General features: G+C 32.2%; 1 protein-coding gene across 2 annotated transcripts in view; it reads right to left on the reverse strand.

Annotated features, from left to right (window-relative positions):
- Window positions 1-1,414: 1,414 nt before the first annotated feature.
- Window positions 1,415-13,180, reverse strand: part of LOC126880427 (protein transport protein Sec23A) — a 51,895-nt gene continuing 40,129 nt past the window's right edge. For both annotated transcript variants that reach the window (XM_050644272.1, XM_050644273.1), the window contains exons 9-11: window positions 7,815-8,141; window positions 4,530-4,751; window positions 1,415-1,699 (exon numbers count right to left, since the gene is read on the reverse strand). In XM_050644272.1, coding sequence (XP_050500229.1) covers window positions 1,610-1,699; window positions 4,530-4,751; window positions 7,815-8,141 — 639 coding nt within the window. In that variant the 3' untranslated portion in view covers window positions 1,415-1,609. The remainder of the gene's footprint in view (window positions 1,700-4,529; window positions 4,752-7,814; window positions 8,142-13,180) is intronic.

Raw genomic sequence — 13,180 nt, forward strand, 5'->3', positions numbered from 1 at the left:
AGCAGCAAAACGCATGCGCACTTTAAAATTATATAAATAATATCGTTAATAGATAAATATACAAGGTATATTTACCTAGTAAAATTTAATAATTAGTTATTAATATTAATTAAATGTAAATATGCCTTGTATATTTATCTATTAACGGTATTATTTATATTAAGTGAGGTTAGAAATTGTCGGCGACAATTTGTCAACTGTATCCGCGAACGCAACCTTGTTCTTCCTTTACGTTGTCACAGAAACGACAGTTCTCACTATCTGATTTACCCATTTTTTGTTTTTGGGACGATTATCTCGGAGGGCAGTGACTATTTTGATATATTTTTTACTCATTAGTCATTTCGCGAAGGTGACTTGTTGCAGTGGCGACACTTTTATAAGCGTTTTTGCTTGCCTTTGCCCTGGTATGTTAGACAAATATAGTTGTTGTAGTTAATTGAGTTCCAAGGTCCGGAGTTCCTCTCTGACGTGGCTTTTCGATAGTCCACAGAGGGTTTCTGGGCCTTGGAATGGAATATTAGCCCATGTGAGGCTGTCAGCTTGCTCATTTCCTGCAATTCTCTTGTGACCTGGCCCCCACATCAAAATTAATTTGTTGTGTTCCGCCAGCTTCTTGGGGGGATTTTTTTTATTTACCTATCTTAAATGCCTCAACAACTAGGGCCATTTTCATGGTACGGTTGATTTCGCAATCAGAGTATAGTGTAGTGTTTGTGTTGAGTAAATGTCCTGTTACTTAGAAAAGTCGACTTTATTGTCTTTACAAAGAGACGATAATTGTATCCGAACGTCTGCGGTTCCTCCGGCGAGTACCGATTCCACAAGGATAGAAATTATTCTTGAGGGATTTTTATAGTCCCAAACCAACTTTGACTTTCAAGTAAATGACTTTAGAGCCTTTAAGGCAGCTTGCCTGTCTGATAAAATAAAGATTTTTGGCCTATGAGTGTCTCAGTTGAGACATTCTTGGGCACTAATGTCTATAGCATATATTTCTGCCTGAAAGATAGTTGGGACGTTTCTAGGAGATTTGGATAGCACGAAATTCCCACTCATGCCCTTTTTATCTACCTTAGATCCATCCATATATCATATGAGTGAAACTTTTTCCAGTTTCGGTTCAATTTCTTCACCCAGTTCGTGGTTTTTTATGACCATTTCAAAAGATGTTTCGAAGTTGAATTTGATTGGCATGGCATCTGTCGGCAAATCAAACTGATTGTTTAATTTTTATATTCTGCATTTACTGCAAACCAACCTACAAGACTGCCTGTATAAGCAGTACTCTGTCATAAACTTGGTTGTAACATGGCTTTTATAATAAATAATTTTTAGGAGGGCAAAGTTCTTTATCCTTCCAGTATCATTATCATTGACTTAGAAAGTTTCAATTGTTATAGAATAAATGCTATTTAGAATACAGGTATTATAATTTATTCTTTTACAATTGCAAGGTCTGGAAAACAAAAATTTATTGTATCACATTACCAAATATATAAACTATCTATGAAATAAATATACAAAAAAATTAAGCTTAAAATATAATATATTGAATAAATTCAAAAACTGTATTATGTCAAATGTATCTAATTGTAATATATAGGTATTATGCTGTGGACGAAACTGCCAATTTCTTTAGATGGTCCATGAATACTTGAAGGGATACATCATCTGTCAAAACTGGAGCTCCAGAATCCTAAAAAATTTAAAATATGTAATTAGTCATTCAGTTATGTATATTTTGCAATTTCTAATTTAGACGACTACTTAATACCGCTCAAAAATGAATTACAGAACGAAATATGGAACCGACATAAATAACATTGCCTAAAATTATTTGTATACGATAATTACAACACAATAAGAAACGAACATATGCATTTGTAGGAGAATAAAAAATTATCACTGGGAACGTTTTTCGAAAGAAATGGATCATCATTTTTATGGCCTACAAAAAATATATATCGCTTTATAAAAGGCAATGGAGTGATTTTTATTGTGGAGCAGCAATGATAGATCAATTAACAACATTAATTAACAAAATTGTAACACATTAAAATACCTGAAGAATGGAGAACAAGCGAACTAATTCTACTATAAAAAAAAACAGCTAGAAAACTACAGATGTATAAACTTGTTAAATATTACCCTAAAACTTACAACTAAAATTTTACAAGTCATGAATTAGAGGATAAGTTTAGCAGGTAAACCAAAGGGTTTTCATACTGGAAGATTGTGTACAGATATATTCGTCATAAAGCAAATTACTGAGATCTGTCTAGTTGACGACTTGAAGATAGCATTTGACAAAGTAGGACTAGGAAAGATGTAATCCATCTTCTGTATAAAAGAAAAATTCATAAACAAACTCATAAATATCATAAAAACTATTGAAAACATCTAAAAATAAAAGTCAGAATAGATGGACAACTGACAGAACCTATTAAACATACCCAAGTAGCACCGAACGGGTTTATTAAGTCTTTTAAGGATGCTTTAAAACTGTGAATAAAACTAAAATTAAAACCATTTGGTTTTTAAGTAAACCTTAAGGTTGCAATAAAACCGCTTTCAGCATAAAAAGGCCCACTCTGAAAGAGGTCAATAAAACCAAAAATAAAAACCTTCTTAAAACTTTGTTTTCTTAAGCAACTGGTTTTAAAGCTGCTGTTAAGGTGCTTTTAAAACCATGTTAAAAGACACTTTAAGTGCAGACAGTTTTATAGCAAACTTAAGAAGGTTTCGTAAATGGAGACTTTTAAAGACGATTTACCATATTAAATGATTCTTTAAACCCATAAACTCCATATAGGCCAACAAATTTTTACATGTGTTATGATAGGTACATACGCATTTGTAATCACAAAATAATAAAAAGTACTTGGTTATTTCGGACTGTCAAGGTAGAAAACACTTGCGCACCCAACTTTATTGATAATGTTAACAAAAAGAGGTCTAAATAACTCACGCGCCCTAAAATTTTTGACTTTTGGCGATTAAAGAATAAAAATAATAAAAAAATTTAAATCCGAAAAATATTAATTTGAAAGGAAATTAATTTTATCTACAATTTTAATGTTTAAATGTTAAAATAAATCGAATTTATGTCTTTAAGTCGCTTATTTATAATTTTTATGTAAGCCTTATATTGTAATCTATCATGGCTTTCAGCATCTCCAGAAAGCAATATGGCCGAAATCCAAATAAAACTATTTGATCTATCGACATAGAATTGATAATATCAAATGGTTTTATTTTATACCTTGCCAAGAGCATATATCCTACATAAAAGCAAGGTTGCCTTGGAATTAAAACCGTTTAGTTTTAATACTGCTGTCAATAATGCCACTCGGTTTTAATGTGAATCTAACCTAAAATCGAGGCGTCGAGTGCTGTGTGTGTTGTATTTTTCTTTTGAAATGACCAGTTCGTTTATATTTTAAGTACTTGCGACATATTTCTTCCATACTAATTGTAATTCCACTTTTTACAACACACTACACCACTGTTTCGCTCTAAAACAAATTGCCTACCATTTTGGACATGAAAGAAGAGGGGATGGGTTTAGTTTTAGTGTTTCTAATAAGATGCATAGTTTAGTCTATACGATAACCAAATTGATTCAGTTAAGAGCGTTTGGTGTTAATATAGCCTACTAATTGCTTTTAAGAAAGCAACTTTAAAGACAACTACAAAAATAGTTTTAAGGCATATGTTTTACTGGCCTAATAGTCTTGAGATCAAGTAGTTTTAATAATAGGTTTTATTAGTCATATTAGGAGAATCTTTAAAACTGCTTTAAAACTAAAAGGTAACAAACAAGAATCTAATAAAACCAAACAGTCCGGAAATTTTTTATAAAACTGATTAGTTTTAAAGTGAACTGAGAATAAACCATTTTAAAACTACAATAAGACAAATTATCTATTAAGATTAATTAGTCTTATTTGATACTCTTATTAGATACTTTAAAACTAGTAATAAATGCTTAACAGTTTTAAAGTCCTGGCAGTATATATACAAGGTAACTTTAAAACCATTATCTTCTTATTTACCACAATAAAACCTTTATAAACCTAAAATAAAACTAAAATGTTTTTATTGTGCTACTTGGGTAGACAACGGAATATGGTAATGGTACTTATTGAGCCCCATGCTCTTCAATTTAATCCAGAACGAAAGAGGAGCGAAGAAAATGTATAAACAAATGAACACTAAATAGAAAAAAGAATAGAATAACTACATAAACGGAATGGGGGAAACCCGCATGGTCAAAATAGCAAGAGATAAATCACCAATCGACAGAGAACGTATCGGACGACCGCACAAAAGATGGAGTGACAACCTTCCATAGAGGTATCAATCCCACAATGAAAAAGCAGAATTGATTATAAAGAGGAAGAACAAAATTAGTCGCGTCGCTTGTCTCGATCCTCGTCGCTGCATTATATTTTTGCCATTAAAAAGAAAAGAAGGAATATTTTTTTAAGTATTAATTATTAAGAATAATAAATCATGGTACTTACACCTCCGTAGGAATACATGTTGTTATGAGTTTGACTTGGATTTACTTTCGACAACAAAAATCTGGCTTGGGATCCGCCTTGTTCGGTATCAATATATCTCGGCATTGGGAACCTAGTTTGCAAAATTTCTTGTGCATCATCTACTGGAGCCTGTAGTAGCTGTCTAAAGTTTTCATATTCTGGCATGTCTTGATATTTTAAACTACGCCATTGGGCGATAGTCTACAACAAATATTAGTGTTAAAATGTACACAGTTATTGGAACAGTATCTTTATTATTTACTATATTTAATGGGGATTAATCAGAATTTTAGTTGAAAATGCGTTTATTTTGACGTTTCGATTTTCCAAGCGGAAATTAAGGGAACTTTTACTTTCTAAATTGAAAAAGACAGTTATTAAATATTAAAAAAAATATTATATACGCTTGTTTAATTGAAACACATCTTTGGTCAGGTTAGCCTTGGAAACAATAATTGCAACCACACAACTGACGTTCTGAAGGGTTAGTTATGTTTGTAAACGTTACACTGATCAGTTCCTATCATTTGTATTTGACTGCGATTTTAAGTATTGTGACTTGAAAATAGCGTTTGTAGACTAAGAGCCGCTATAGGTGAAATTTCTTAATCATTTTAGGCACGACGGGACCCTATAACTTAAATAGTAGAACCTAAAAGAAAACGTTTGAACACTGTGCCGTCACTTTTCAGTGGCACATGCGTCGACAGTGGCGCATCAAACTTTCCACTTATGGACGGGATAAATAAATTAAAAGTTACCCTCCCTTACTAACAGAATTCAATTTTTTATATTTTTAAGTTTTATGTGATTAACACATAGGATTCAGCGTAATTTTAACCCACCACCCCCTTCCCCCTGCCCACAATATCAAAAACTTCATTTTTCGTTTTTTTTTTTTATGGGATGCAATCAATTTTAAAATTTCAAAAAATTCACACGCATAGCTGAGGACTTTATAAAACATGCCTATTTTTTACAGACCCATAGGTAGAGTGTACATAACCTCAAAAAATTAAAAGAAATCTTTTTTTTTTTCAAAAAAGCGTATCACTTTTTTTGAGGAATAGTTGCAGGTCTAATTTTTTCTTAATCTTATGTGTTTTATCAAACACTATATTTTTTATTTTTTTCAGATTTTTCCGTAAGGCTCCCCACCTTCAAAAATCCGAAAAACTGTTTTTTGGGGGGTTTTGGGGGATTTTCCCTATTTGATAGACTTCATAATATATCAAATCAATTTTGCTTTTATAGGTTATATGTAACTTGGAAGTAACTGAGTTCTGTAGAATATTTAAAAATCAGAAAAACACGTTCAAACCCCCCAAAACCCCCTTAAAAAACAGTTTTTTGGATTTTTGAATGTGACCAGCGTTACAGAAAAATCTGAAAAAAATTAGAAATATAGTGTTTGATAAAATACACAAGACTAAGAAAAAATTAGATCTGCAGCTATCCCCAAAAAAAAGTTATATACTTTTTTCCAAAAAAAAAATTAAAATTTTTTTTGAGTTTATGTACACTCAACCTACAGGTCTATAAAAAATAGACGTGTTTTATAAAAGCCTTAACTATGTGTGTGAATTTTTTGAAATTTTAAAATTGATGGCATCCCACCAAAAAAAAAATAAAATCGAAAAATAAAGTTTTTGATGGTGGGGGCAGGGAGAAGGGGGTGGTGGGTTAAAATTACGATGAATCTTATATCTTAATCACATAGAACTTAAAAAAATGAAAAAAATTAAATTCTGGTAATGAGGGAGGGTATTTTTTAATTTATGTATCCCGTCCATAAGTGGAAAGTTTCATGCGCCACTGTAGACGCATGTGCCACTGAAAAGTGACGGCACAGTTCTCAAATGTTTTCTTTTAGGTTCTACTATTTAAGTTATAGGGTCCCGTCGTGCCTAAAATGATTAAGAAAGTTCACCTATAGCGGCTCTTAGTCTATTATTGTTGTTAACAATCCGTTCAAATATAATAAGCGAGCGGTCATAAAGTTCAACCTTTTGCAGGCAAGGTCATGTTAACATTGTTTTCCAACCACCAAGGACTCTTCCTATAGTTTACAAAACCTAGAGTGCGTAAATCAACGAAAACCTGTATACTTAATAAAACTTTGAACAACATTCATTAAGCAGTAGGACGAATAGGCCCAGAGAAGCTCTCATGTTGTGTCATTCTTCTGTACGACAATGCTCGGCCTTATGTTGCCAAAGCAGTGAAAGGAAATCTACAACGAAAGAAACAGGATATTACAGCATCCATGCTATAGTTCTGATTTATTGCTCTGCGATTTTCCCATCTTTGAGCCACCAAAAATAGCGTTTATTTTCAGTTGAACGAGGAAATACAAAATGTTATAAAAAAATTCTTCGAGCTACAGCCGCAAGAATTCTTTAAACAGGATATGCATCGGTTTGTGAAACAATGCAATACATATGTGCCTTAAATATCGTGGTAATTATTTTCGGTTAATATATGACCCGTATGCGCCACAGTATGTCAAAAAATGTGCAATAACTACGCCTTAAAACCCACCAAATTTCATTTTTATATCTCAACCGATTTAAAGGAATAAATAAATCGCCGGTTTGTAAGAAAAATTTCACCACACCCTATCTCGGAAACGAAGCATTTGCGGACATGCGTGTATAAAGCAAACTGTCATTATTTTTGCCCTTTAAAGTTTGCCATTAAAAACACCTTATATTGAAGAAAAATATGGCTAGTTGTTAAAGTACCTAACTATTTTATGGTTCAACATAAGCGAATGAATCAAAAAGCAGAATGTTAAGAAAACATGAAGCTATAGTTGAGTTTTAATTTCAGTATTTTACAAATGTTAGAATATTCCACAGGGTGACGCGAACTTTGAGAAAAAAACAGAGTTTGATTCGTACACCCGGTATACAATGAAAATTTACCTGTTTGGCAACAATATGATTACAGCGATATTGTTAAAGAATAAGGCTATAACGTATTAAAAAAAATTACTTAACTCGGACAACAAGTTAAGGAAATTGGAGATATCAAAAATAACCCATTTTTAAGGTGGGCGGTTAATTTTGCTCCAGAGTGTTAAATTTTTATGATACTAAGAAATATTTTTCATAAAAAAAATTGATTGTTTTCTTAATTTAGAAAGCAATAGTTCTTTTAAGGTTAATTTCCATTAAATATAGTAAATAATATTAAAATGTCACAAGAAAATAGCTTCTAACAGTATCTCACATGCTATTATTTGTCATTGTGGTATCTTACCTCTCCATGGAAAATTAATATTTGGAAGAAAGTATCCATAAGTAATATTCTGTCAGGTTGAATGGAGCTAGTATCTAGTAATACAGGCTCTGGTGGACCATTGAAACTATAACTATACAAAATAGGTTGAATCATTATCAAAGATTGAGTAAGATCTTCCCTCATCAACATGTGTCTGTAGAATGAAGTCTCGTCCGGAGAATTATTGAATACTTGAAGAAATTGAGATCTTCTTAAGTGATACATGAACTGTGGGTAAAGACTGAAGTTTTGACCAAGTCTGAATGAATTGGGGTCGTCCTTATTGTATTCTCCGAATTTTTGACACTAAAAGTAAACAAAAAGTGGCTATTAAAATATTTTATAATTTGCACCCCTAAAAAGTAATGATATAAACTAAAGGGCAATTGTTTTGAATATCTTACTAATACTTTTAATCTATACAGTAATAAATGAGCTAAAAACCGGAAAAATACCGCAAAAGATGGAAGACAGAATACGTTGTGAAATAAAAAGAGATGAAACTAGTAGAGGTGAGAAATTATCACTTGATTGTTTTAGTAATTGTATGTTGACCAATAATGATTCTTGGTCAACATAAAACTACTAAAATAATCGGACATTGTTAGCTTCTGGTCATTTTCTTTGATTATGTAATGTTAAAATCAGTTAGGCCACTCTGGCTCTCATGGCCTCATATTTAAATTATATTGATAGTTTCCCACCTTTAGACGTATATGAGTCAAACTGTCACAGGAGAATTTTATAAAATTCTCGGGTATAATATCACAAAAGAGTGAGAATAAATTGAAAATAATGCGACAGTTTTTCGAAAATTTGTTGTCTGGCAATAGACACGAGAGCCCGCAGAGCTCGAGTGGCTATTGCCCAATGACAACAAATTTGAGTAAAAATTAAGCATTATTTTCTTATTTATTCTTACTGTCATGTGATATTCGTAAGATTATTTTTTAATACGTATATTATGGATATTTTCTTAAGAGGATCGGTACGTATTTTCCGCTGCAATGCTATTCAAATGGGGATTCATTTTTTTCGAATCCTTAGAAAACTAATAAGTATTTTTGAAAAATTTAAACGCAGAATGAAAGATCACGTTATTAGTGAGGGCCGAAAGTCCCTGAGAACTTCTATAATGTTTATTTTAATAAGTTACAGGGGTGAAAAACTAAGAGAAAATTTAGTGTGATTTTTAATTTCAAATATATTATTCAAAATAAACTTTTTATTTATTCTAAGGGACTTTCGGCCCTCGGTAATAATTTAGTCTTTCATTCTGCGTTTAAATTTTTCAAAAATATTTATTGGTTTTTTCAGGATTCGAAAAAAATAAACACAATGCCGTGGTAATATTTTCCAAATCTATCTTTGTCTTACAACGCACTCAACCGAATATAATATTGTCACCATATATTGTCAGTCAGACACTGACAATCAGTGACAATTTTAAATATTTGACATTGCATCGGGAATGTGTTGAGTTATTGATTAAATATTATTGAAATATAGTGTATTTGATAAATAATTGATTTAAGACGTGAACTTAATAAAAAGTTATTTATTGTGTATTATTTGTGGAAGATCCAAGCAGAGAATACATCAGGATAATATATTCTGTGATCCAAGTATTTTGTTGTTAAAGATGTTCAAAATTGTAAGCGTTCCATAACAATATATTATTAAAAAATCACTTTAACACTTTTCTTCTTTTCTCGATTGAGTATTAGTCTTTGTTGTACAAATAAATTATTACAATCACTGAATACATAGTTAGTGAAAAAATTATCACATTTATTAACTGAATTAATAATTTCCAATTATAAAAATAACAGTTATCTAAGAACATTCAAAACCCATCTCTTTAAATTAATGATGACATTTTCAAGTAGAATGACATTCTAGTAATGTTTACATATCAATACCAGTGTGAATTTTACTACACGTAATTTGCCGTGTAAAGACAGAAAAAGTAGGGATACACGTAAAATATTTGCGAATTATGTACCCATAGCCTTAAATGTGACAGTTGTCAAAATTAGGAAACTGGTTGCCATTAAACAGAAACAATCTACTTAAAAAAATTCTATCGGTTACAGTAGATAATTCTCAGTATAATTTTAATCTGAGAGGACAGAATTAAACAGGTGATCAAATATCTTACTATACGATTGGAAGTTAAAATCATTAAAAAATAATCCTGTAAATTTTATAAAATTCTCCTGTAACAGTGGCAGTTGCCAAACTCCTCCGATACGTCTAAAGATGGGAAACTACCAATATAATGAAAATTTAATAGGTATCTATTGATAATTTCCCACCTCTACTAGTTTCATCTTTTGTTTCATTTCACAACGTATTATGTTTTCCGTTTTTTGCGTTATTTTGCCGGTTCTTAGTGCACTCATCACTGTATAGTCCATGTTGTGAAGTCGCTCACGTAAAATTTTTTGATTCTGTTTCTTTGCGGATTCCTGTTAAAATTGTCTGTCAATGTCCTTATATATTTGCTGATTTTCACGGCATTGTATCCGTTCACATTGTCCGTATACCATTTTTATTCAGTTGCAATGCGAAGGCAAAACAATCTTACTTTTCAATTAGAATACGGAGCGCAGTCCAGCCCTCTGAATCGCGATTTTCGACTTTGCAACTCTAATCTTTCGACTCGTAATCTTTTCCCACCCATTGCAACTGAAGTGAAAATATTAGGTGACTAGCGTCATCTGGCAATTGAAAGATGAAGTCTCGATGAAGATGAAGTCTGAATTGAAAGATGAACAGGCCTACGTTATCTCCGATGAGACTCCAATTGGAGTCGAAAATCGCGATTCAGAGGGCTGGACTGCGCTCCGTATTCTAATTGAAAAGTAAGATTGTTTTGCCTTCGCATTGCAACTGAATAAAAATGGTATACATTTTTATTTTATAGTCGTATTACTCCGTAGAGTAACTAGGTGCATTTTCCGTTGGAACTTTACCACCCTGCAGACGGGGGATGTGAATTGCATAGTGTAGAATTCCTTCCCTTTGTCTTCACTGCAGCATCCATATGGCTTGCAAATTGTAGAAGCCTTGGAGGTGTCACCAGGAAAATGTACCAATAAGTTTTCAATTTAAAAACCTTTTAGTAATATTTTTAATATTTTCAATATTATTAATGTTGTTCTTAGGATTGAAAACTTCATCTCTCTTCATCTTTTATATTTATTTCTTTACACTTTCATTGGAATCTTTTTGATTTTAGATTTGTTGTGTATTTTAGGATTTCATATTCCTTAAGCGGACTTCGAATATCATCATTATCATCATCATCCAGCCTTCTGCGTCCAAATTGAACATAGGCATCCTCTAATTCCTTCATGTTCTGCTGGTCTTGAGCTTCTTGCAACCAATTCCCGTAAATGGTCTACTTTTTCTTCTTCTGTCTGCTCTTGGTCTTCACAATGTAATTTTTAGGGTTCACCGCTCATCATTAATTCTGACCACACACTTTGAACATACAGACCAGAGCACGCCAAATAGAATTCTATTTTGCTGACGTCACAAAATAGAGTTTTATAATGGGAGAATCGACGGTTGCTAGGTAATGTGACGTCACTAAAATAGAATTCTATTTGGCGTGCTCCCGCACCAGTATGTAATGTAAATCTTTCAGCTGGACATAGGTAATATGCATTGAGGTAAGTATGGTAACTGCGCTCTCTCGATGACAATTACAATTGGCGGGCGTATGTGAAAAGGTATATAAGTCAAAAAAGTATAATTTTGGGAAAACGGGTTTTTGTGATTTTTGTGACGTAAATGCAATACATTATTATTTTTCAATAAAATGTGTATTATCTTCGGTGTATGACTTCATTATGTCGCAAGAACACATTTTTTGTGGTAAATATGGAATATATCGAATATTTAAAAAAAAATAGAACATATACCTCTTTTCACAAACATTTTTTATTAAAACCTAGGTACAAACAAAACATATCTAATTATTACTAGTAATTTATTATTGTTAATTACGCTCTGTTAGTTATCCTCGTGATCAGATGCATCTGGCAAAATATCCCTACAATATCTGACTTATATTTAGTAACCCAAACGCAAATCAGAAAAATATTCGCTTTTGATCATATGTGAACATATACCTCTATTCACAAAATATTTCATTTATTTTCATATATTTCACATATAAGTCTACAAAAGCCCGTATTACTTTAAAAATCTCATTTTTAGTCAGTTATATCATTTTACACATACCAAATCGCGCGTAAATATGTGTAAAATGACATATATCTCTTTTCCTCTAAGTGTAATATCCATTTTTGGGATGTATGATGTACTAAGCTCATTTTTCGAATTTTTCGACTTATATCCCTTTTCACATAAACCCGCCAATTGTCAGTAATTGATTAACACGGGTAACCACAAAATTGACAATTACAAATATACACTCCAGAGTATAGCAACACAAATGTCAAAGCATGACAATGTAGTAGCTGAATATTTTTCGACTGAGGGAATGGGAAAACTGTGTCTGTTTAATTTTGAAATGAGTTTTTAAATAAAAAATATTTTAAAAAAAGTAAAATTATTAACTTATTGGTTAAATTGAATGCAAGCGATGACTGGGATGCAGGCCCCGGGCTTAGGTGACTGCCGCCGTGGGCAAATAGTCTACTGGCGCCCCCTTTATTACTAGAATGTAAAAGCAAATAATCTATGTTACTTATATTTTATGAAGTAAAGTAAATAACAAGAAAACACGTCTTTCATACACAAAACTGTAGACATTTATTTCTATGGAAGATGAGCGCATGCGCCGATGCACCGGCACCGGCTGTACCCAACGGTACAAGTACTGCCAACAGCGTATTAACTGACTGCAGTGTTACCAGCTCGAATATTATTATTATTTAATATCTGAATAATAATGCTTGATATTAACTTATCATTATTATGTTTCTTACTATTTCTATTTTACATTTCCGGTAGCCTGTATTATATTTACTTGTTCTGTTCTATATATTTTTGAAAATTTTGTGTCAGATATTTTTTAGTGGGTAATTTGTTTCTCTAATTTATTTTTATTATCTCTTTTATTTTGCGCCCCCGAAAATTTGGCGCCCTGGGCAAATGCCCAGTCTGTCCGTTTATAGCCCGGGGCCTGCTGGGACGCAAGAAAATGTTCTGGTTCCGAAACATAAGGCAATGGACAGGGATTAACGACATACAATCTGTTGATACATATTGCAAGAAACAGAGAGTTAATGAAAATCTGATCGCCAACATCCATTAGTGGATTTGCATCTGAAGATGTAAGAAGAAGATTAACTTATTAGTAATTAGTT

The sequence above is a fragment of the Diabrotica virgifera genome, chromosome 2 (genome assembly GCF_917563875.1).
Source record: "Diabrotica virgifera virgifera chromosome 2, PGI_DIABVI_V3a".
Classification (NCBI taxonomy): Eukaryota; Metazoa; Arthropoda; class Insecta; order Coleoptera; family Chrysomelidae; genus Diabrotica; species Diabrotica virgifera.